Genomic DNA, 26,327 nt, shown 5'->3' on the forward strand with positions numbered 1-26,327 from the left:
TTTTGTTTGCCTGGTAAAAAGATGTAGTGACACTTATTGTTTAAAATGTGCTGAACGGCCTTTTTCTCCTTACACAGTCCATCTATTAGCCATGACAATGCTGCCGCTGCAATATCTTCCGCTAGCCCACCTCTCCATGTTCTCCAACACTACTACAATGGGAGAAAAAACCCTATTCTGCAGCTGTTGTACTGACGGGGAAGATGGAGAGAGGGAGCAGTCTGTTCCCTCAGGAATAATAACATCTGGAAACATACAGCAAACAGAATGGAAACATAGAGGCAAGGTACAGAGCTGAAAATTCAGGGAGACAAAAACATAGCAACGAGAAACTGGACATTGTCATAAGAGATACAGTGCACTGGAAAATAAAGAGATAAAGGTAAATCTTCTGACCCCTTTAGGTAAATGGTAGCGTAAAGTGTCTTACCAATAACACAAAAAGGTTTCCTTGCAAATCTCAGGCGTCCCTTCCATCCTCTGTAACGACAGCAACACCCGGCAGACCAAATTCGGATCACATACTCCATGCCGAAGACCACAATCATCACAAATTCCTGATGAAAACATAATGTAAATGCATGTATAAATGAGAAGTATAGTTATTGCAGCATTAGATCTTATTATGCAAAAAGAATAACAGACCATTCAAACGTCAATTCTCATTGGGTTTGGCAGAAAAGAAAGCAATAAGCAGTTAACAGACAACCCACTTACAGCGGGATAACAAAAGGCATTAAATTATACTATTTCCTTGTTCCCTTTGATAGTAGCAATGAGTTGCAGCAGGCCTAGTAGAAAGTCAATGGATACAGTTGAAAAAGCTCATTCCTTTAAGGAGTTGAGAATTTATAGCTAAATATATATATAACATGGGGCTCCTCTAATAAAGTTGATACATATGAGGGCGGTTCAATAAGTACCCGTGTTTTACGACAGAGGGCGTTCCTGAGGGTAGTTGGTGTTATCATTGTGTGTTGCCATCTATTAAATGACGGCAAAACAAATTGCAGACTGATTGATAGGTTAGTTACCTCGTAGTCCAGGGTTGTATGGAACACATAATAGTAACCAAACTATGAACAAGACTCTAAATGTAAAATAGCAAGAAACATCAGCAATCCCCAAATGTATGTAAGGATGATATGGAAATAATAATGAACGAGCGGAACTGGATAATAGAGGGATTATGTGCACCTAGCATAGCTTGAGGCACGCTGAGCTTTAGCAAAATAATATCCCTCCCTAGAGAAACACATCATGATCGTAGAAATGAAAATTCAAACGTTCAATGTTTGGACAATAGGACAGTCTTTAGGTGTTGTATTATGGCTGGCTAAGAAGATTGTAAGACATTGGGGCACATTAACTTACCCAGTCCAGTCGCAATCCAGGGGCGTGTTCTCGGACGAGGATTCGGGTCTGCCAGGATTCAATAAGGTCCGTGCACCGAGGTCCGCCGGAGTTCACCTTCTTCGTCCCGATGCATGTAAGTGCTGATCTCGCAACACAAATTATTTTTTAAATTCTGCAGTTTTTCCGAATCCGTCAGGTTGTCCGATGGCCACGCCCCCCATTTCTGTCACATAAAAGCCAGCGCCACAATCCGATCACGTGCATAAAAATCCTTGCACAAATCGGAAACCGACGAAGGTGCGCTATTCGGACCCATAGTAAATGAGCCCCATTGTGATTATATTACACCAGTTATACATTTTTTTCTTTTCTTTTATTTCTTTTATTGACTGTGGCCCACATAATCTCATTTATTACCCCACAATATTGCATTTACAGGCATAAGGCCATCCATATCCTTTAGGAGCCATTTCTCCATAGGGAATGAGAGAGGTGAAGAGAGGGACTTCAAATAGATCTGCTTTTATTCAACTGCCACCAATGTTCACACCTTTAGGCAAACACATCCTGGCCCTAGAAACAAAAGGAGGCTTCATTAGTATGCCTGCCTTTCCAAGATACACTGAGAAGTGTATGTGGAGGAGGATTTCCTGCCTAGAACACAAAGGGACTACAGGGAAAATAATATTTGTCCCATAACTTGAACATAACTCATGATTATGAGTCCTCATTTACAGGAGAGGATTCAGGGTGTTGGACTGGTTCCAATCAAGAGGCTAGGTGGGTGAAAACCCAGTCAAATTGCGGAACACAATTGCTGATTTTAAGCCTGGTCAACCCAAGTTCGGTATGAGTAGAGAAGTAGCGAGGTACCCCGATGACCGGAAGCAATGGCACAGTTACAACATCTATCGACCAAAAGTCATAGAGCTTTATTTGAAATCCACAGGGGGTACCTTTCTGAAGGGAGGGCGAAATGCAGACCTCCCCTTCTAAATGACATCACATTTGGAGGGGTTAGGGCCAAAATAAGTGAATCCAGGGGAACCCCTTTATCAGTCTTGGGAACTCCATTATCACTGGAAGGCTGCCCGGTTTGTCTTTGCTGCGTCCCTTAGTCAAAGGATTTCTAACTATTCCATAGTAAGGGTATTTTGTTTCTTTTATCCCATTTTATTTTCATAACTGTTTATATGAAATGTATGTATGTTGTTTGTAAACTTTTTATTTCACAAGTCATATATTTTGTACCTCCATGTATATTAAAGTTTAACCCAGAGGTCGCATTAACGCCTCACCACGCGTCATAGACGCGTGATGAGGCGCCATTACCCCCCGAAATAATTGCCATGCGTAAAGTTACGCTTGGCAATTATTCCCTGTAGCGCGCAGGCTGAGCGGCCCGGCGCGCGCTGCAAATGAGGGAAATGTCTGTAGCGCGATCACAGCGCGCGCCGGGCCGCTCAGCAGGACACATGACACAGTGATCTGTGTCAGCAGCGCTCCTGACCGAGAGCGCAGACCCCGCGATACCTGTGGACAGCGGGGCAGCTGCTCCCTGTCCTGCTGCATCTCCCTACCTGCCCGCAGCTGCCTGCATTTACGTGATCCCGACGGGACTTAAGGCCGGGTGAGTGTGTGCAGTGTTCTGTGTGAGTGTGTGCAGTGTTCTGTGTGAGTGTGTGCAGTGTTCTGTGTGAGTGTAGTGTGTGCTGTGTGAGTGTAGTGTGTGCTGTGTGAGTGTAGTGTGTGCTGTGTGAGTGTAGTCTACTGTGTGCTGTGCGCTGCGTGAGTGTCGCGTTGTGTGCGCTGCGTGAGTGTCGCGTTGTGTGCGCTGCGTGAGTGTCGCGTTGTGTGCGCTGCGTGAGTGTCGCGCTGTGTGCGCTGCGTGAGTGTCGCGCTGTGTGCGCTGCGTGAGTGTCGCGCTGTGTGCGCTGCGTGAGTGTCGCGCTGTGTGCGCTGCGTGAGTGTCGCGCTGTGTGCGCTGCGTGAGTGTCGCGCTGTGTGCGCTGCGTGAGTGTCGCGCTGTGTGCGCTGCGTGAGTGTCGCGCTGTGTGCGCTGCGTGAGTGTCGCGCTGGGTGCGCTGCGTGAGTGTCGCGCTGGGTGCGCTGCGTGAGTGTCGCGCTGCGTGCGCTGCGTGAGTGTCGCGCTGCGTGCGCTGCGTGAGTGTCGCGCTGCGTGCGCTGCGTGAGTGTCGCGCTGCGTGCGCTGCGTGAGTGTCGCGCTGCGTGCGCTGCGTGAGTGTCGCGCTGCGTGAGTGTCGCGCAGCGCACACAGCGCACACACTCACGCAGCGCACACAGCGCGACACTCACGCAGCGCACACAGCGCGACACTCACGCAGCGCACACAGCGCACAGTGTCGTGTCGTGTGTCGTGTCGTGTGTGCTGTGTATTACCGAAATCTTCATACTCCTCCTCGGGTAAAAATACTCCTCAAAAATGGTGAGAGGAGTATTTTTACCCTTCTGGAAAAATGTTAGTGCGACCTCTGGTTTAACCTTATTAAGCCTCTGATTGTAGCCTTAGAGAATCTAAGTTTTCAAAGGGATTTATGTTACCAGGTTCTTTAGCATAGCATATTTAGTGATTGTATGATCTGTATGAATTACCAGCGTGCGTTGACTGTTTGGATGTGGTGCCTATGGCCTTCTTTGTTTGTGTAATTCGTGGGTGGTGGCAGTGTGTTGTCTGGGTGCTGAGAGTGCTTGGAAGTAGATTTAGCATAGAGATGCTATCTTGCATAGGTGGGGGATGCGGGGCTTTAAGTTGTAAATTGCAGGACTAGTGTAAATGTAGCCAGTGATTGAACTTGAGTGGGGGTTCTTTACAGACAGGATATTATATTCATGTGTGTGAACTATTACTGAGGATAAAATGCTAAATGTGTATGGTGCATGTCAGTTTGCCTTAATCTATTCAGTGCTACGGTAAGCTGCCTTGTAAACATCAGATTGGATGTCTATTGGAAAAGATAAGCTAAAGGCTTTTATTCTCTTAATATAAAATCTATCTCAGTCATAACTTGAAAGTTTTTTTGTGACCTACTAGAGGTTGGTTAAGAATATACTAGCAAAAACAAGATTCAAATGTCTGAGAAAATCAGACATGAAAATTACCTGAAAATTACCAACCGCATGCCATTACCACTATTGCTGGGCATTGTTGTCACAGGTGACCCCGCGATCCATGTCTCGGATCGCGGGTGCACCTGTGTGCTGCCCGGCCCCGGTCTGGAGTCATGGCACGGGTGCCCCGCGATCCATGTTGTGGATCGCGGGTGAACCCGTGCCATGCTGTCTGCTCCTGCTGCCCCCGCTTGCTCAGGTCAGTACTTACCTCTCCCGGCTCCTGATGGCTCCATCACGGTCCCGTCCAGGCTGCACGTCCGCCTCCTTAATAGGCCGTGCGCTCCCGCTGCAAGGGCATGTGGGCGCCTACTCTCTAAGAATTTAAAGGGCCAGCGTTCTTCTTATTGGCGCTGGCATTCCCGGCTCAACTATATAGCCTGGAAACTCCCAGCATCCCCTGCCGGATCTTCCAGGTCATCCAGCTGAAGAGAAAGCCCCCTGTATCTCCTGAACGTTTCCAGACGCCACCGTGTTCCCGTGGTGTTTCCCTGTTCTTGGTATCCTGTGGCGGTCCTGGTATCCTGTGGCGGTCCTGTTATCCTGTAGCGGTTCTGGTATCTTGTGGCGGTCCTGGTATCCTGTGGCGATCCTAGTGTTCCTGTGGCGGTCCGGTGTTCCTGGAGCGGTCCGATAACCCGGTGCCATCCGAGGTCCTGCCAGCCATCCTTTCGAGGTCCTGCCAGCCGTCCTTCCGGGGCCCTGCCTTCCCGTGGTCCTGCCTTCCCTGTGGTCCTGCCAACCCCGTGGTCCTGCCAACCCCGTGGTCCTGCCAACCCATGCTCCTGCCTTCCTGTGGTCCTACCAACCCCGTGTCCCTACCTTGGCTGCCACCGCAGACTCCACTTAGACTCCCGGGTTGCGGCTAGCATCGTTATCCCCCGCGGTGGTCCAAGGAGTCCACTGACTTTAGTCCCGAGGGACTGCGACAGTAAGGTAGGTCAGGACTCTGCCAAGGTCATGAACTCTACAAAAGCCATGGACAGTTGCAAGGATCCGTACCTGCTAATAACACTGAGCCAAAGGATAAAAGGGGATGTGTCATCAGTGAAAACCTGTAACAAAATAGTACAACTACGGGTTTTACCTTCCTAGTAAATTACATAAAATATGCTGCTTCTAGGAACAACTATATTTCACACAGATAACAAACCCTTATACAACTCTGTTAACGGACAAAATTAAAAAGATGATGGCTTTTGGAAGGTGGGTATTATAATTAAATGGAAGTGCAAAGATGGAAAAGGGCATCAGCCAGAAGGTGTCGATTTGTTTCCATGTCTTAAATCTCTCCATGTATGAAGTGGAGGGGGGAGGGAGATTACACGCTCATCGGCACCCGCTGGACTTCTACCAGCAGGCGACGGGCTATAGCTAGTGTACAGGTACGGGGCAGGAATGACCGAAGTTGGCCTACTCAGCTGCTGGACGCACACCCTTTACATCTCTCCACGCCCACTTTCTGTGGAAGTGAAGTAAATGGGTAAATAGGTGCAATTCCTAGTCATGCACCAGGAATTTAGCCTATCTCAGGGCTAGTACACCAGATTTCAGGCGTGGGGGTCCTGAAAAATTTGCTCCATTGCCTCTATTAATTCAATTTTAGTCCCAATGCAGTCTGATTGCTGGCCACATGACACAGTTCACACAGCTACTAATATGTGGATTACCTCTACAACTATTTACAATATGTCTATTTATAACAGGAGGGAGAATAGAAATATTTGAGCAATACTTTTGGATGCCGACGCAAGCTATAAAATCATTGCAGTATAAAAGATATATGACATTTTCCTTGGATGCTGGTTTAGGAAATATAACTGAAAAAACAGTATGGCTTCCTTTACATGCAATCACACTGATCTGGGAGGTTTCACTGGCATACTGCTTTCCATTAAACAGTAATAATCGTGAATCTCATAAAATTCCTTATCTCTTTCAGCAATCCCTGTACAGGCTCAGACACTGCATAATATTCTACAGGATCTATTTGTATCAACGACATCTAAGCTCTACAAAACCTATATACATTAGATTTCTTTTGAATATTTGGCCTCGACATAAGACTAGAATGCTCCTTAGTGATTTTCTTTCTTTATTCAACTTAAAAAAACCTCCCAAGCTATTTCCCATCTACAAATACCTTGTCTCAGCACAATCTCCTGCAGCTTTTTAACGTAATTACAGTTTGCAAAAAGTATATTCCCAAGAGTTTATTCCATACTCAGGTTTGTAGAGCATGGACAATTTAATACTTTTCCAGTCTGAAGCTACTAAAAGCTAATGATGGTAATAATGCATCTGATGTAAACTTGGTTTCTGTCAAATTTAATTGCCTGACATGAAAAGGACCTTTCACCAGCTTCATAAACCACAACTCTTTAACCTTTAACAGGTATTGTCCCTGTCCCTAGCATTCTAGCTGTAAATTTGTCTCTAGCCCCCACCATTCCTGAGCAATAAGTGTCAACATCTGTGACTCTCAACTAGAAGATGGGCAGTGGCACTATTTATTCCTGCCTCCTGATAAAGCGTGGCCGAAATGCTCGTTGGGGTGTCCATAATCTTCCTTGAAAGTTGGCATTGTTTAGCTATTATGCTTAGTATGATTTAACACTTTGGGTATTGTCATTAATGTAAATAGTGGTACTCTAATACCTGCCTCTTAAGGGGAGTATATTCAGACTATTTATATTGGAGACACCTTTATATAACACAGGCTGTATGTAATTTTAATGAGCATCTGCCATTGAAATTAACCCACCTTAAATAAATACTTCATTAAAAACTATGATTATAAGGCATTGCTCTTATCCCCAAATGGTTCCTTTCTATGGTTGCAATGTTAAAAAATCAGTTGGTAAACTTATATGCAACTTACCTGATGTGAGTCCAATGATACTAAGTAAGTTCATATTCAGTGGTTATTGCACTGTCCTGCCTCTTTGTTCCTGATTGACAAGTCTCGGCGCTATGATATGCTGCGGACAAAGGTCCTCTGTCATCTAAGGTCCTGTTACATCTGTAACTTCTACCCCACATATGATATCTGATCACATGAAATCATAGCATGCCTCCATGGATTTCTACTCCTCCCCTTGCCTTCATGGACTTCTACTCCTCCCCATGACATCAGCCTGGTCACATTACATGAAGTTCAAAATACTTAGAAGAGGCATAAAAATGCAGGGGTGTAGATGAGAGGGCCAGCAGAGCAGAACATGCCCCCTCTGATGCCAAGGAATATAACATCAAGGTTATTTATGATGATGTAAGGGAAATCATTTTAAGCAGGGTGTCAGTTGTTTAAAAGGGCTCTATGGGAACTAGCTGTATTTGTGAAAATGGGGTGACAGGTTCCCTTTGAGCTTTTAATCTTTTTCATTTGGTTTGGTCTTATGCTGAGTGATTTTTTTAAAAGGTGGATGGTCTAGGAGTCTAGTCCCGTCTAATAATGCAAAGATGATGTGGTTAATTTTTATCAGATGGGCAGTTCCAGGCCATCTGCTCCACCTAGAACCTGTCCGATCTGACAATAGAGAGATGAGGGCAGCTTCAGGGCCAAAAATGCTATTAAACGACTATAATGACAGATGAATGTTGATTGTTCAGTAGGGCTTAAGTTAAAATTCCTACTCCAGAATAAGTTGAATGACAGGTATTGAAAAATATGAGTTGATGGAAGTGATTAGGTTCTCTATAGATATTCTGCCAGGTAAAAGTTTTACAAATGGCTCAAAATAGTTTTATAAAATTAATGAAGCAATAGTCATCTCAATATTTCCATTGCAATTCCCATTCCAACATTGGTTCCCTGTTTGTTTTTCAGTTCCTAGTCCCTCTTAACATACAAGAAATGCCAATTAGCGAATCAATGACTAATAAATGTCACCATTGCAGCCAGTTATGGGCTAAACAGTCATTTCCTGGTTGGCAAGAGGGACCAGGAAGTCAAGACCAGTATAAGGAGATATGTTGTAATTGGGAAGAAGTATACCTACAAGATGCTGTAATTAAAGAAAATATATAACAAATAAAAACAAAAGTATTATTATTTTACACACCTATGCATATATACATAAACACTGGAGATCAAAATTAAAGACAGTCCTATGTGAATATCTCCTAACATGCGTAAAATATCCGTACTTTAAAACGATTTGCCCATGAAAGAAAGTTCTAAAATTTTAACCCCCTAGTGATTTTTAAACAATAAAGATAATTTCAACCTTTTTACTTAAAAATTTTACTCAGTTTTATTGCTGTTTTAGCTCCCATGTAAAGGTCAGAGTAAAATGTAGAGTGTGGCGGGTACTCTCTAAGCAGACACATCGGGGCTCAGCACACTAAGGGTCCGTGGACCGCACTATTGTCGGATATTCCGACGATTTCGATTTGTACCGCATTTAGCCGGGATACATTTGAATTGTGTCTCAAGAAATGCACTTACATACACCGGGAAGAAGATGGTGAACTCTGGTGGACCTGATCGGGGCGCGACACATGCAGGATATCGGGCTCACGATGTAAGTGAATCGCGGAAGCTGTGCATTCTCGGCGGACAACGTAAATGTGCCTTATTATGATCCCTCTGTTCTATGAGATACAATGTGCCGACAATGTGCTTAAATTATCAGGGCACAGGTTTATTTACACTTTCATTTAGCTTCTGAACATTCACTAGTATTTGACACATAGAAAAAGAGAGATGAAACAGATCAGAGATGATGAGATCCATGAGAATGATATAACACACAATGGGGGTCATTAATCTTATCTCTGTTGTGTTGGCTTGTTTATGGCTGTCTTTTTTTCTGTTCGTTTCTTTGGTAATTTATCAGTCTCAGTTTTTCCATGCATTAAATGGCTTTTGTCAGATCTCTTTTTGAGTCACTTGTTATAAATGTCTCAAAAATGTTGCACAAATGACTCAAGTCAGTATTGTTTCGTCTGGAGTTTTTTGCACCTAAAAATGTTGCAAATTTTAGACAATTTGAAAAGATAAATGTCATTCAAAACATTTAGCACATCTGGAATAGAAGATAAATGTGTCTTACTAACGATAAACAAATGCCTGGTGGACATTTCAAAATGTCCCCAAAAAGGTGCAAAATTTGCAATTTTCCAAAATAGTCAGAAAAAAATGAATCCCAATGACACTCTCATTTCTGCTAACTTAATTATAACACTGTCAGCACTTCTACATGCCCCCCTCCCAGGTAAAGACCTTAGCTGACTAGCTAGTAGAGTAAGTCTATGCACGCTGCTCACACGCTGTGTCTGAGCTGGTCTTATGATGCAGGGGGGAGGGGCTGGAGGCAGAGAACACTGCATCGTGCAGACAAGAGAATCCAACCATAGTCAGAAGATTTACGGTTGTTTCCAGGGCAACAAAATTGTAAATACCAGAACTAATAGAGAAAGGTTGGAATTATATCTGTGAGATTCTGTATTTTTGTTATTAACAGTGAATTAAAGAATGTGTTATTTTGTTTTCATAAGTATATTTAAGAATCTTGTCTTCATGAGAATACCCTTTTAAAGATTATTTCATAAATTGAATATATACTAAAACAATGTAAATGAGATCATGGTTCTTTCCTTGCGGACGCTACTCAATTAACCAGTAATTTTCATGCAGCCCGATGCCCCCTGTGCAAACTAGCAAAACAGGCACAGCAGTTCCTTAAAATAGAAAACATTGAAATAATGAAATGGTCAGCCCAGAGTTATGATCTAACAGTCACAGAAATGTGGAAGAAGAGTGGACCAAAGTCACACAAGTGCAGTGTAAGAGACTAGTGATGTGCCGTAGATGTGCTGAAGTCATTGAAAGCAAAGGTCTGTACACTTTCTACTGATTGGTGGCTGTCAGTATTGGACTATAACACAGGCGGTCTGGGCGGTAGCCCAGATCCCAAGCCTTCTATGGAGCCCATGGCCACCTAAACCACTAAATTTTATACTCCTTCACCAATGAAATCCTAGTACATCTGTTTCTGCTCTCAATACACATGTAAACAAGAGCCATTTCATGACCTTTGAAGGTCCTCCAGAGGTCCTGACACCGCAGATTGAAAGCAGACAGCATCCTCCATTTTCCTAGAATCTTGATTCCAGTACCATATGTAGGAAGTGAATTCCAGGCTTGTAGGGGCTATAATATTCATACAGACCAGAGCCCAGGAACCAATGGCAGTCTTAATCCGCCATGGTGACTGTTGTAACCTTCAGAAAATTTCAATATAACCTTTCCCTTTGCTACAGTCATGCTACACTCACTTTTTTGATAAATAAAGGTTTTATGTTGATAGACTTTGGTTATTTGATAAAACACTGTTCTACAGGCATGGTGTTCCCCTTACAAAAAAAAATATCCAATGTTGATCAATGGATTATACATTGTACTCTAATTTTGATCTTCGGTGTATGTATAACAAATTCTTAAACATTGTAGGTAACCCCCAGGACCCAAAATACACAATCTATAAATATTTTAAACTGCTATTAAAGTTTTATCAAAAGGTTGGACAGGTCCCACAATAGTATCAATGAAAATCTCAGATTGGCCCACAAAAATGACACCTTATACTGCTCCATACAGTGAAATATAAAAAAGTTAAGGTTGTCATAATACAGTGACACAAATACATTTTTTTGTGCGGGGCCTAAATTATTTATAAAATCTTAACTAAAACTCTATAAATTTAGCATCTCTATAATTGGACTGACGCAAAGATTAACGTGGATGTGTTATTTGGAAGGCAAAATAAGAACCATAAAACAGAGGCACAATTGCATTTTCTTGTCAATTGCACTGATTACATTTTCTTTCCAACTTGACATCGCATTGCACAGAATATAAAGAGGTGCCACTAGGAAGTACAATACACCCTGCAGTTAATAAACATCTCTGTAAGCGGAAAAATGAAAAGCAATGGATTTTAGAAGCTGGGGAGTAAAAACAAAATACAAGAACGGAAAAAGCATTGGTGTTAGGGATCAATAAAGACTTGTTATAAGGATAACATTATAAGGTCATATCCTCCTTCCTCAGTAATAAAATGACTATGCGGGAATATCAGGGCAGTCTGTGTTATGACGGACAAGTAGTTGACACTGATCTATTCTCTCAATCTATCGATCTGACTGTTCTAAGTGGGTCTGGTTTCCCAAACATCAGCAATGTGTCCATTGCTATCTCCAGCACCTTTCCATAAAGATAACTGTGCTTAATCAAAGGAGAGACACAAGGACTTCTTAATTTAGACTTTGCCTCCGGAGTAAGTACTCCTGACGTCAGCCATTTGGAAAAGAGAGAAGGGGGACTGGATACATAATGCAAATCAAGTTAAAAGGGACTTATGTAGATAAGCCCAGATGAATAGATGGTGAAGAGTCCTAAAACCTAATAGGACAGTGATGGGCAACCTTTTGAGCTTGGTGTGTCAAAATTTGCCAAAAAACCGAGCATAACTCGGGTGGTGTGTCACCTTGACAAAAAAACTAAATTTTATGATATTTATAGTTTAAATAACAAATATGTATAATTATTTAACTTCTAGGGTACTTTAACCGTAGGTTGTCTGATTGATCCAACCATGTACTGCCATACTACAGTATGCCAGTATATGGGGATTTTCCACATCATCTATTATTATATGCAATTCGCACATTGTAATAGATCGGTTACAATCAGACAGGTGTGGAAAAGATTAGTAACCTGCAAACTTTCAGTTATGAAAAATCACAGGTTATAGCGTGGGTGTAGGCGTCGCTGTCCGCATCTCTCTCATGCCCTCTTGGCATGGAGAAGGCGTGAGGAGCAAAATAATCGCAATGTCTGGCGATTTGCAAGGCGTTATGATTATTTCAGGGCTTGTACGTCACAAAACTGACACACAAGCCTTGATGACTGTCTTCTATCATACTGTGCACTGACCTTACTTACTGTATGATGAGAGTGGTTGTCCTCCCTGGTCCCTGCTGTGGAGATGGTCAGTGTAGAGGTGGCAGCTGCTGGGACATCACACAAGGCAGCAGAGATGTGGCCTCTGACTGTGCTGCCATCCCCCCCCCACCACAACTATCAGGAGCTGCAGAGGAGTCTCCCTGGTTTACGACCGGGTCACCTCTCCTGCTGTACCCCGTGCTGATACCTGTGCTGACTGGAGACACTAGGCACAGCTCACACATGGGGAGGGGCAGGCCCGGGGAAGGAGGAGTAGGGGGGAGTGCTGGGAGCTCAGTGCAATCTCTCAGCCTCCTGGCTACTGCACCTGGTCATGTAGGATGAAACTTAACTCTCAGGCAGCCGCGTGTCAGTGAAAATGGCTACGCGTGTCAGCAGTGACACGCGTGTCATAGGTTAGCCATCACTGTAATAGGAAGATGTATGAAGAAGGAAAACCTAGAACTGGTAAGTCATTATTTAGAAGTTCATTTGTCCGTTACATCATTTGGTTTAGAACAATTTTACCTTTACATCTCTCCCATATTAGGTTTTCTGACACCATTTTATATTTGGTTCAGTGTAAAGGTAGGTTGGAAAAATCCATATGAGGTAAAATTGCCAAAAAATTACAGTTTTTATTTGTCCTTATATTCATTAGGTTGGTACAATCACAGAGATATATTATTTATACAGAAAATTGTTGGTCAGTTCGCCCACATGTAGTATAAAAAGCAGTAATGCCACAAGTATCCCTATCAATGCATCTGAAGTGGGGCGGAGCGATATCTATCTCTATCATCTGAACACAGTAAAAAAAATTCTATCAAAACAGCAGCAAAATACAGATCACAAAAATACATAAGCATTTCAAAGTATCATAAATGCAGCATCTTACTGATGGTCATCTAAAAAGTTAGTAGATGCTGATACTTAACTACCGGAAACACGAGATCTCCATGGCACAGGCGCATACCAGCGTTCAGAAACTCCATCGGCAGGCACATATGTGAAAACTCCTTCATCACTATCATATATAGGTAAATAAAATAAGCATAAATATTACAATTACACATTGTGCTCATCTATTATTGTAATATTTCTGCTTATTATACTTATGGATCATGATGTGGCAATTTTGCCGCATGCCCCTGCCGGTGTAGTGTCTATAATCTGGCATGCGCCTGCAGCATCACATGATCATTTCCAGTATTTAAATATCACAGTCAACTAACTTTTTAGATGACCATTAGTAAGAACTTGCATTTATAATAGTTCAAAACGTGTAGGTCTTTCAGTGATCTGTATTTTGCTTCTATTTTTTAATGGATTGAATAAAGAATCTATACGTTTTCCAAAAAATGGAAACTACAATTTTATAAAGGTTTTGGTATGTTTAATACTAAAAAAAAAATAATACTAAAAATATAAGTAGTTTTCACATATTCTGACACAAATAACTTTACCATACTTCAGTTGTGTAAGATTATGTGTTGCAAAATGGCAAAAGTGGGGGTTTGGACGTTTGGGGTTCTTTTCCGGGTTCTGTGAATTATTGTTTTTATATTTTGATAGATCGGACATTTTGGGACGTGGCAATACCTAACATGTTTATCATTTTAACTGTTTATTTTTAATTTGTGTTCTAGGGAAAGGGGTGCAATTTTAATTTTTTTTATTTTTATTTCACTTTTTTTTTTACCATTATTTCAGGTCCCCATTGGTACATTAACCCAGGGAGTCTAATTATTAACTGATACAATTTAGTGCAATATAACTACAATCCAACTAATTTAGTGAAAATAGAATTTTCAAAATTTTGAGCTGTCATGGGAAAAAGGATTATCAATAAAACTTAAAGGGGTTGTGTCACCATAGCAAATGGCTGCAATTGGGTCCAATGCATTCTGACAAGTACTTTCACCATTTACACTTATTACAAAATCTGCAGCCTTACTGAGATAACTCCTTTTGTCCTGGTTGCTGGCGCCCCCTGCTGGTAGCTGTGTCCCGCCCTGAGCTACAGCTGATCTGGCTGAGTCTGTGCACAAGGATTCCCCCAGCTGCTCTGCACTACAGATCACTCCATGGGCTCACTGCTCCTCTCCACACTGAGAGATCAGCTGACACACTGCAGCCAATAGGGAGTGAGAGAGGAGGAGGGGCAGAGATTGTGCTGTGATGGCCACTGCTTACCAGCTCCACAGGAGCTTCCAGCAGTAGATACAAGGTAACTGCAGTCAGACATCTGCTGCACAGAGGAGTCCTGTCATGTATCTATCTATCTATCTATCTATCTATCTATCTATCTATCTATCTATCTATCACCTGTCATCTATCTATCTAATATCTATCTATCTATCTATCTCATATCTATCTATCGATTTAGTGATTTAGTTGCAATTCCTTACAAAATACACAGAAAGCGATGCAATTAACGGCCCCAAAGTAACATACAAAAATACAAAAGTTTATTAGTAAAAGTCATAAAAACAACTAAAAAGGTCCATGTTAATGCACCTAATTTTGTACAATCAATGCATACAAGTAGAGCAAAACAATGTATTCTCACAGCATCCTGGTCGGTCAGGCGGACAGTAAAGTGTAAATATGTCTGAGGTCTAGAATAATGTAGGGGCGGCAAACTCTATGTGTATCCCCACTTTGAAGTGACTTCCTCAGAGGTAAGTGGCACTTACACCTGAGGAAGTCACTTTGGAGTGATGATACACATCGGGTCTGCCTCCCCTGCACCCACCTAGACTTCCGCCATGCATGTCAGCCTGACCGACCATGATGCTGTGAGAATACAGGTGCACATTTACTAAAAACAGTGCAGCGACCTGTGTAGTGTGTACTATGTGCAGTGACCTGTGTAGTGTGCAGGGGGCTCCAGATTCAGGATTTCTGGCGCCCGTTCTTCATGAATCTCGTGCCCCCTGCACTGCTCCGACAGAGTACACCAACTTTTTTTGGTGCACTTTTAACATGGGGCGTGTGACACATTTCTATTGGACTTTGCATGTTAAATCTGGCGCACGGTCCGACTGAGCACCGGCTTCCCCCCTAAATTGTGCTGAAAAATCCTAATGCTCTTTGAGTCCCCGTAGCTATGTAGCACATACCACCGCCATCGGCACACACTATGATGTCAGCAAGCGGCTGACGTCATGGTGTATGCGATAGGACTGCGCGGGAGCTGAAGATAGAAAGAGACAGACACTTGCTATAAATGAAGAGACAGGCACTTGCTATATACGAGGGGACAGGCACTTGCTATATACTGGGGACTTCCTGGCTATATACTTGGAGGTTGCTGGCTATATACTGGGGGCAGGGGGCTATTGGCTGTATACAAGGGGCAGATGCTGTCTATATACTAGAGGGTAGAGGCTGGGTATATACTGGTGGGCATGTGCCATCTATTTTTTTTCCTACTACAGGGGCTGGGCAGGCTGTATGCTACAGGGGCTGGGCAGGCTGTATGCTACAGGGGCTTGCAGACTATATACTGGGAGGCTGTAACCAATGCATTTCCCACCCTCGGCTTATACTCGAGTCAATAGGTTTTCCCAGTTTTTTGTGTTGAAATAAGGGATCTCGGCTTATACTCGGGTCGGCTTATACTCGAGTATATATATTAAAAAAATATATAGTGAGCTTGCTAAAGGCTCACTGTTTGGAGCCAAACCGTTGCTCTTTTACATGGAATAAATCCATTGTCTCTATAACTGAAGGACCTGATGCCCGGCCCTCTTAGGCGTGCACCCACTTTTTATTTTTGTTTACCCATTGTCTGTTTTGATAGTGCTCCTTGGATCTTTTCTTACTGTGTATATATATATATATATATATATATATATATATATATATATATATATAATTTATTTTCTTATTCAAGTATATATTGACAATGATTAAAAGGAGAGGAAGCAGTGTCAGTGACACACAGCACAATAGCAGGTTCCTGCTGTGCTGGGGATCAGTAAATGCAGGGACTATTTGAGCACAGCAGGTGGAAGGAGACTCTGAAGGCTGATCGCTAGGCCCCTTCCACATCTGCTTCTGTGTGGAGCAGAATAGAGGCTGAACAATCATCATAATAACAAATAGAAAGGTACTTTTACTTCCAGGTAACCATTGCAAATAGATTTTTGAAATATTTTAACCTCTTTGACAGCTTTTTGTAGTAAATAGTTTCGTGGCATAACCCCCAACTCACAGCTGATCAATGTAAGGCACATAGAGAGCTACAGAGGCCAGAGAGGGCAGAGAGATCCATCTGTAACTAGTGGTTGTCCTAAAGTTGGGGGCCATCTGTATACAATTTTTTTAGGCCTGATCAATCATACAATATACTACGATATTAAGCAATGTGACTGGAGCTCTATATAATCTTCTAGTTCCTCAGTTTTATTCCAAATTCATACGTATTACTTGTATATCTTCCAATGGAGTCCCTTGACCTGTTGAACCATAAACGCCTCAGATGAAAAATAAGGCACCCTCCAGACACGGAACCGCTTAGATGTTAGTCCTTAAAGAGAACCCGTCAGGCAAAATAACCCCCCTAAACTAAATAGATTTTCATAAACTGCCATTAGAAAGCATTGCCTCTATCCCTTCATTGTCCCTCTACATGCCTGTAAACCTAAGCAATGAGGTCCTAAAGTTGTATGCAAATGACATGCGAAATGTCCAATGAGTCATTAGCATATTCAAGCTGTCCAGCTTATTCATGAGTGGGAGGTACAGCCACACCCCCTGTGCTTGACTGACAGCTGCTCCATGTAATGGCTGCTCCATGTGCTTGCTGGTGGCCACGCCCCCTGCAGCCTGTGTGTGCATGTGTGTGTGTATAGGAGAGATACAACAGCTCCAGGCAGCCATGTTATAGCAGAACATGTCAGGTACTTGTTTAGCTGAGGTCTGTGTCTCTGTGTATTAGGAGGATGCAGCATGTCAGCAGATACAGCACACGCACTAGCAATGCTTTACTATACATTACACACAGACCTGAGCAGGGGGAGGAGAGGGGAGGGGTAACAGGGGTGACATCACTGCCTCTGACCATGTGACCCGCCTCATTTGCATAATAAAGAAATTATGATTTTGCAATGATTAATGTATGAAATGACTAGATAACGACTAGGATGGGATCCTTGTGAGCTGCTCCTACAGGTAGTAGTGACAGGACAAGTGACACAGAGCTGATGACAGGTGTCCTTTAAATTCTCCTAGTAGCATATCCCGCTATATAGAGAAAAACATATACGGACATAGCGTACACAGTTCCACCAATTCAGTAATTTATTTTCAATTCTACTCACATAAAATCAGATAAAAAGTGCATAAAAAAATCCTCAAGGACGCTAAATATTCTTCATCAAAATCTTCGGATGCTCTGGATACATCCGAGACCGTCGTTTGAACTATTCCTACAGATAAGGTGCTACAATGTCATTGTAATTTATAAATGTAGCCTCTTGGGCTTGTTGAAATTATTTTCGTAAGACTTGATTGTAAGTATTACACTTACCATGGACCTGTTATTTTCTCCTATTATGGTGATTAGCGATCTGTGCTAATTTATGATACGATGCAGATTGTATGGCCTTACCATCTACAAGTAATGTGTATGCACTCCTTGGCAATATTGAATGTTTCAGTGTTATTTGTGCCCTCTGTCTGAGCTAAACAGAACAATAATGCAGGCCTAATGCACACAAATGTATATTTTGAAAGTGTTCTAGCTGTTAAAACAATGGCTAGAACACTTCTTTATTTACTTCTGTATGAGATGACTTTCCAAGATTCAAAACCAGGAGAATTCTTTTTGTGCCGTCTTTGGTGTATGAGTAGATCTCATATGCTGATCACAGAAGAGCTGCAAACAATGGACCACAGGCAAGATGTTTGTGGCAAATGATATGCACAAGAAATTATGTGTATGCATAGTAAAGTACAGACAGTCCCTTAATTATGTACACGATTAGGTTTTATAGGTTTGTTCTTAAGATGAATTTGTATGTAAGTCGGAACTGTATATTTTATAAGTGTAACCCTGGACACATTTTTTTTGGTCTCTGTGACAATTGGAGATCTGTTTGTAACTAGGGGTCATTCGGGGTTCTTAGGTAGGGGACAGCCTGTAGTGTGTTTTGTTTTTGCTAGTATGGCAAATGTATGGAGGTAAGGTGTAAATATACTGGGAAATAGGCATTTAGGGCAACAAAATTCCATTTTATAACTAGGCAATGGGGCTTATTTCCTGAGGATTGCAAATACCCCTCTTTTGTAGTTTTTTCTGACGTGTTCGGGATTTGCACTGCTGGGACATGTATATAACAGGTGTCTGCATTGGGATTGTGGCGTACGCAATCGAATTGTGGAGCAGCTGCGCCAGCTTTCATGCGACAGAAATCGGGGGGCGTGCTGTCAGACGATCCGACTAATTCGGACTGAGCGCGGGATTTAACTTTCATATTGTGTCGAAAGATCAAGCACTTACATGCACCAGGAAGAAGAAGGTGAACTCTGTCGTACCTGAGTGGGTAGGATATCGGGCGCACAATTTTAGTGAATCGCGGCAGAGTGCATTATAAACGGACAATGCACTTTCGTTAACTCCACAGGACCGGGTAAGTAAATGTGCCCCCATGAGTCAGAGTTGCAATCTGCTAGCAAAACGCAGGAAGTGTGCATATTTCAATTTACAGTTTATGACATGACAATACAAATGAACAACCAGTTTTTGCTGAACATCTCTTTCTTAAGCCAAAATCCAAAACAGATTGACAAAATATGATACAGAAGATGCATCTATTTATGACACATTTTTAAATTAATCATGTAAAATACTGACCAAAAGTGCAGATGGAATTAATCAGCCAGGCGCCATAAAAATTATATGGGTGCCTGTTTTTCTTTTGATTTAATGCCAATTTTTTCCTGGTCTGTTCTGCGCCAAAAATTGCGCCTAAAAAAGCTGACAAACTCAACATAAATGTGGCAGATGATGTGAAAAATACAGGCCACGCCCATTTGCGCCAAAAAAGACGTTGGGATAGTTGGAAACATCTGTTCTTTCTGGCGCAAACCCATTATAAATTATCCGCAACACTTTTGCGCCTAAAAAAATAAAATCAATCACTCACCAGTATGAACAGGCCCTTATTTGCTAAGTTTTGATATTCAGGAATTGTGGAGAATACTGAGAGCACCAGACAGCTGAACACAAGTAAGAATCTGTAAAGAGAAGATGAAGTGATGTCAAACATACAGATTAAAAAAAAATTATAATACATATAGCAATATGTCAGTGTCATTCAGAAGAACATATATGTATTTGATTCTACTATGGTTAAGTTGTATTCTACAGCTGACAATTTGGGGATTGTATATTATGCATTACAGGCAGTCCCCGGGTTACATACAAGATAGGGTCCGGAGGTTCTTAAGTTGAATTTGTATGTAAGTCGAAACTGTACATTTTATAATTGATACATTTTTGCAGTAATTGGACCAAGGATTATCAATAAAGCTTCATTACAGACACCTTACAGCTGATCATTGCAGACTGGGACTATAGTAAAGCATTCAGAGAGCTTCTCCAGAGGTCACAGAGGCAGAGGGGTCCGTCTGTAACTATGGGTTGTCTGTAAGTCGGGTGTCCTTAAGTAGGGGACCGCCTGTATATCTAAATCCAGAAATTCTATTTGTGGTTTCAACCCAGGAAACTTTTTACACTTTATAAATTTTATGTTTTTGTATATTTGAACACTTTTCACTGACTGCAGTATAAACTTCATTTGTACCGTGATTTGCCGACATGAATGTTTGCAAAGTAAAGTAACAGTAGTTCATCTATTAAGGCTGTAATAGATGTATATGGCCAATAGAGGGAGCAACGAGCTTGATACATGTCAGTACACTTGTTGTAGATAAAAAAATAAGATAACCCTAAGCAGTCAAGTCACTGCTTTCAGCTGACTTAATGTTTTTTTTATCCTGAGACATGTCACAAGGCTTCTTCAAAGTCAGGCATTGATTTATTTTTAGGGTCACACTAGAGGCATTGTTTTTCTTTTCCAATCCTGGAAGACTTTTAGATATTCTTTTCTCTCATCTAATTCATTGGTTTCAAAGGGAAATCTCCTAATGCATATATAAAATGTAGTCTTATGACAACATTCACTTCATAGATGGCATAAAGTGTCTTTCTTGCCATTCATTGGGCTTTCTGTACAATATATAACTCATATAAAATCTAATAGATTAGAACAGGGCATGACATGACAAGGTGTTCTGGTTCCTTTGGTGGACCAGAAATATTATGCACAACCCCCCAAAACCTCACCATACACATACACTGTAAAATTGCAGCAAAAAAAAGGGGTGGAAATGCAGCCACTTCTAGGGTGCTTTATATGAATACAGCGATACGACCAGCACATTACATGACTATAGAAGTGCAACCAACACATTACATTAATATAAAAGTATGACATTAATATAGAGGGACAAGAGAAGTGCATCATATTGGACTTCCACACTATACCACATTACACAGGACCAGTTACCTCCTCTCTCACTGACAGCATACAGTACCACCTGCCCCTCCACTATTCACAGTATACAGGACCCATCCCCCCACTTATGGAGGTTATACCCAGTTTCATCTGGTGCGTAGCCTCCTGCAATGGTAATTGGTCCTAAAGCAGCAGACTCCTCCACACATAGCACCGTCTAGAGTGCTGGGAGCTGGAGAAGGAGCATAGCGAGGCCTAACACTAATTGGCAGAGGATCAGTGTTAGGCTTCACGTCAGTCCTGCACTTCTATCCACTGCGTCTACTGAAGTTTGAGAGCAGAAGTGCTGCAGCCACAGAGACAATAGCCGAGAGAGAAGCGGTGGCCTGTTCAGCCAGACAGCGCCGTCTCATCTGTACTAAAGAACACAGGACACCACTCTCCTTATCATCTGTATGTGCATCTCATAGATGCACATACAATTGATTTCTGTTTGGATGGTGGTGGTGGTCATCAGCAGAATTGAGCCTCACAATATGACCCTTTGTCTCGGCCCTGGGAGGGAAGTGGGGTATTCTTTATAAGGAAGAACAGGAACAGGAAGAACACACATCCCTTTTTATGTCTTGTATTTTAGTTCAGCATTCATACTTTCTCTCTGTAGCTGCCATTCCTCATTTGACATATAAAAACCAATACAAAGTACTGAGCAAAACAGAATGGTTGTGTAGAAAATACCACTGCATGCAACTACTTTTCTAGTTATAAGCAAAAAAAGTGAGGGAAGGGAACATGTCCTCTCCCTCCAGAATGCAGCTCACCCCCTTTTCAGCGTCAATCCACGGCGTCTTGTGCTGTTGCAGAATCCCAGTGAGGGTGGGAGTGCTAATCGCGATGTCGGCTAGGTCTGGCCGAGATTTGATCAATCCAGAAATAGAAAAGGTGATCGCGGCACATTCCTTGAAAATAAAATCTTCTTTATTGGCTTTTTTGCATTTTTTACATGCACGAACCACCTATGTTTTTCTGGATACATGTTCCGTTGTTTTATGAACATTATAACATTATAACATTTGCAAAACATTTGTATAATTGGAAGCTGTAATATGTATGTATGCAACAATGAATTGGTATAACTAGAAGCCCTAATTAGGCTTACCTGAAGGATGCGTGTCCCGTTGCCATGGTGCACCGGATTTCCGCTTGTCACATGACGTCACCTTGACGCGCGGGTACACGCCTCCCAAGGTTTGGGATTGGTAGTTACTTATTTTAAAAGCTGTATCTGTACATAGGAGTGTATGCCATGACTAAGGGCACCGAAGTGCCTGAAACGCGTAGGTAATACTCCTACCACTTCCCATGTTTTTAAATAGTCACCAATAAAGAAGATTTTATTTTCAAGGAATGTGCCGCGATCACCTTTTCTATTTCTGGATTGAACTACTTTTCTAGGGTTAAGTTATGTTCACACAAGGATAAATAAGTTGCTTATTTAACTTTTATTTATATCCAAATACAACATTTTTGTCAGTCCCGTTGAGATGAAGGGAACAACAGTCTGCTGAAATGGCCCCCATACACAAATATGAGATGAGACCTCCCAGTGCTCAGATGTTTATGACTTTTTCTGTGAATAACTGATAAATCTAAATATCGGTATAACCCATTTATAAAGTCTATTTTAATTGACCAGATAAATAACAGATAAAGAATAGAATAACATCATATCTCTGCCGGTATCTTCCTCCGTCCGTGCTGTGCGCAGGAAATAATTTTCTCTATCTTTCTCTTTTCTATTGTGTGAACATGGTTCTAGTTGCTGGGCTGTTCTGATTGATAGCCCCTCAAAAATTGTCTCCAGATGGAAAGCAGAGAAGAGGGACAGAGAGATACCCAGATGTCTACAATATTCTCTCCAGAATTTGGATACAAACTGAACACCGTGGCAGAGAACATATTTTCAGGAATCCCATGCAAACCCATGCTTTTCCATCAATGCCCCAGAAGCTGCTCCAGAAAATATCTTGTCTCCTGGCTTTGTCACTGCTGTCATTGACCATCACTTGGCCATTGCTATTGTTAATGCCCAGGTCATAATAATGTTCCTGATTGGAAACTATTGGTTGCAGTTTATCATGGCCTGCTTCATACCCTGCAAACAAGACACTATATGTATTCCTGGCATATTTTGATATTGGCTTTTGTGTTTGACTATTCTCCTGTATGACTCCTGCATCGCTATCACTGCTGTGACTCGGATTGTCGACTATTCTTCTGTGTTGTATTGTTTTGTACTGTTTCATGTTATTCACTTTGGCATAGGATGGGAACAATGCCCAGTAAGTGGCCATCAGAATTGTATTAAAAAGAGCATCTTCAGGGCTATTATTCTACAAGAAATTTACCAAAAGAGACTAACTGACTAACTAACTAACATTATTTTGTAGTATAGGTTTCTTAGTAAATTATGTAGGTTATGTTACTTTATGGGATTTAAAATATGAATCAAACTAGCACCAAGAACTAAGTGGGGGAATCATTCCTTATTCAACTGCTTCTATGGAAAGCAGGCGGCAGAACTCAGGGTCCATCAGAGACAACAAGCAGTCATGTACACACCGGCACTTTCACAATCATAAACAAGAATGATCATCTTTATCTCAATGTGATACTACACTGTGGACAGCAATGGATTGAAACAAGTTCTTTTCCTATCCCTCCTACACTTCTGATGTTTGCAATGTTCTTATAAAAGACTGCGGAAGAGAAACATTTGGTATAATTATCAAGAGTTATTAAATGAAAGTCTCTATCTCACTAGGCACCAAAAAACAACTTAAAATATATATATTTTTTTTAAATCAATTATGTAATCATTTAGATCAATTGAATCATTCCTGCTACGCTTACAAGTCATCGCAAAACACTTGATTCAGCTTAAATTTACGATCCACTTGCCACCCAAATGGATATCACACTATCCTAGCAAGCTATATTGTGTGGGCCCGAGGGGTGTGGGGAAGATACCAGCTCTGCAGACGTTGCAGCTCACAAGTGCTGAGCATTAACAGAAATTAAGACGGACATTTATTTGCCGGCTCTTGAAATGTTTAAACTGAGGTTTTAAATATTTAATAAGGAGCGAGCCTGCCGCAGAGAGCAAGAGAGAGTCACGCTGAGAGAAAGGATGAGCATGAGGGAGACTGCGCATTAAGTGTTAACCCCTTACAAGGAAGTCATTACAATTCCTAGTGCTATTAATAATGGATATTTCATTTATATTCTTGGTTTGCTCTTACTGGTTTCATAGATCTACCGAGCTTTAGGGATCCATTATCATATAGTGACTGTTTTCACTATTTGATTACGCAGCACTCCCAGGGGGAATGAACACCTGGGAACATAACAGGTGCCTGATCTCCAGTGCGCATGTATAGATGGCCTGTGCCACACCAGGGCATGAGCTGGTGATCATACACAGACTGGAAGAAGGTGAGCATGGCAGCACGTAAAGCCCTGGACTAGCTAAACTAGTAAAGGTAGGTGTAGCGTGTTTAAGATGAACACAAATAAAGATGAATAAGAATGCTTTCATATGTAGATTAAATATTTTAAAAGTTAATTATGTATCTTTCCAAAAACCTCTGTCTTGTATCTATCCATCTGATCTTCAATCCATTTCTTCTCATATTTTCTGTTAAATCCATTTTCCTGATTCTTAAGAATATATAGTAAGTTAGTAGTAGGAATGTACACCAGGTCTAACTTATATAGATTGTGTATATGGATACATGGAAAGGCTTACTGTATGCTAGAATAAAGTAAAAAAAAACAGGAAGTGTACAAACTCCCCTGCCTCCTCCGGTCAGCACAATCTTAAATAGCCGCCTGAAGGGATGTATTTGCCATAGACCTCCTCTTATTCTGGTATCACTTACTCCCCCAGAGGCGCCTCACACACCCGTCTTGCTTACTTTGCACTAGTAAGGAACTTATTTGAATAAGGATTTGGGGGTTAAGGGATATCTGGTAGTAATACAGTGAAATACACTCAAGTAATGTATAAATATTACTGCACAAACCATCAAAGACTGTAGTTATAAAGAATGTGATTTATGGATGGAAATATTTATATCTTTAGATGTCTCATAAATGAATGAGTGAAAATGTATTGTGTATAAAAATGGAGCATGTAAAACACACTCCTCCTTTTTGGAGCAGTCAGTAGGTTACTGTAGACTTCAGGCAACATTTGTTATAAAAACATTGTTTAAGACAAGCCAGGTACAAAGCAGTTAAGTCCTTACAACAATGAGGGGAGGGGTGGCGGGATCACGCTACAAACTCCAAATTTGTGTTTTTAGACATTTTCCCTTAACCAGCAATTCTAAATGTAGAAAGCTCTGAGAGCAGTCATGTGATCTCTAGACTATACACCGGTGGCTGCACAAGAATTAAGTGCCTGTTCCTTACAGTAAAGACCTATACACAACATCCCAATATGAGGTTGTGTATAATACTGTAAATACAAAATATAGAGAGCAATTGGTCCAAGCTAGTGCGTGTACATGGGATTTGTAAGATTTTCAGATAACCCAGTCTCTGCTTAAACATTGAGCAGAAAGCTCCAATCTAAGTATTCAAATTCATCCGTTAGAATTGATGTTCTGCTTCAGAAGATTATGATCCTACTTTTATTGTGGACTTTTTATTATTCTGTGATGATTTCATTTTTATGTTTTTCACATCAGTAAAAACCTTTTACTTAAAAGACATACATTTGTATGGTTTTTAAACATTGACACTGACTTTAACCCATTTTCAATTTATATGTTTTAAGTTTTTACTCCCCTCCTTTTTATTTTTTTAGTTTACAGAGATATATGAGAGTTTATTAATTGTTGGACAAATTGTGCTTTCCAGTGTCAGTATTCCCAAAAATTCCAAATGCAGAACAATTAATAGAACCCCTGCAGTTGCACCATTTCCTTGTGGGATTTGAATTCCCATCTTTTACTGTATTCGCCAAATGACACATCCAATTTATTCTTTGAATCAGCACGAGCATGCAGATACCATGTAAATCTTAAAAAAAGGGAAAATAGCTGTATTGCCATGTTCTGAAATCAATAACTTTTTCATTCTTCGGTGTATGGAGATGGAAAAGATGTCATATTCTGTGGTACAAGGTGACATTTCAATTTTTAAGGATTACACAACATTGTGGTCACTTTAAAACAATTTTATTAGTGGTAAAATAATTTTTACAAAATCTGATTCGAACATTTGGACATTTTTTTATGTTACTGTGCCACCCCCTGCAGCAACTAAACATGGCATAAAGCAGCATCAGAGAG

At 41.3% G+C, this 26,327-nt stretch overlaps 1 protein-coding gene across 6 annotated transcripts in view; it reads right to left on the reverse strand.

Annotated features, from left to right (window-relative positions):
• Positions 1-26,327, reverse strand: part of KCNQ4 (potassium voltage-gated channel subfamily Q member 4) — a 169,260-nt gene that overhangs the window by 81,829 nt on the left and 61,104 nt on the right. For 5 of the 6 annotated variants that reach the window (XM_072136634.1, XM_072136633.1, XM_072136632.1 and 2 more), the window contains exons 2-3: positions 19,594-19,684; positions 431-557 (exon numbers count right to left, since the gene is read on the reverse strand). In XM_072136634.1, the coding sequence (XP_071992735.1) occupies positions 431-557; positions 19,594-19,684 (218 nt within the window). Of the gene's footprint in view, positions 1-430; positions 558-17,766; positions 17,875-19,593; positions 19,685-26,327 lie in introns of those variants that run through there. The other variant, XM_072136635.1, reaches the window with a different exon arrangement.

This window comes from Engystomops pustulosus, chromosome 2, assembly GCF_040894005.1.
Source record: "Engystomops pustulosus chromosome 2, aEngPut4.maternal, whole genome shotgun sequence".
Lineage (NCBI taxonomy): Eukaryota > Metazoa > Chordata > Amphibia > Anura > Leptodactylidae > Engystomops > Engystomops pustulosus.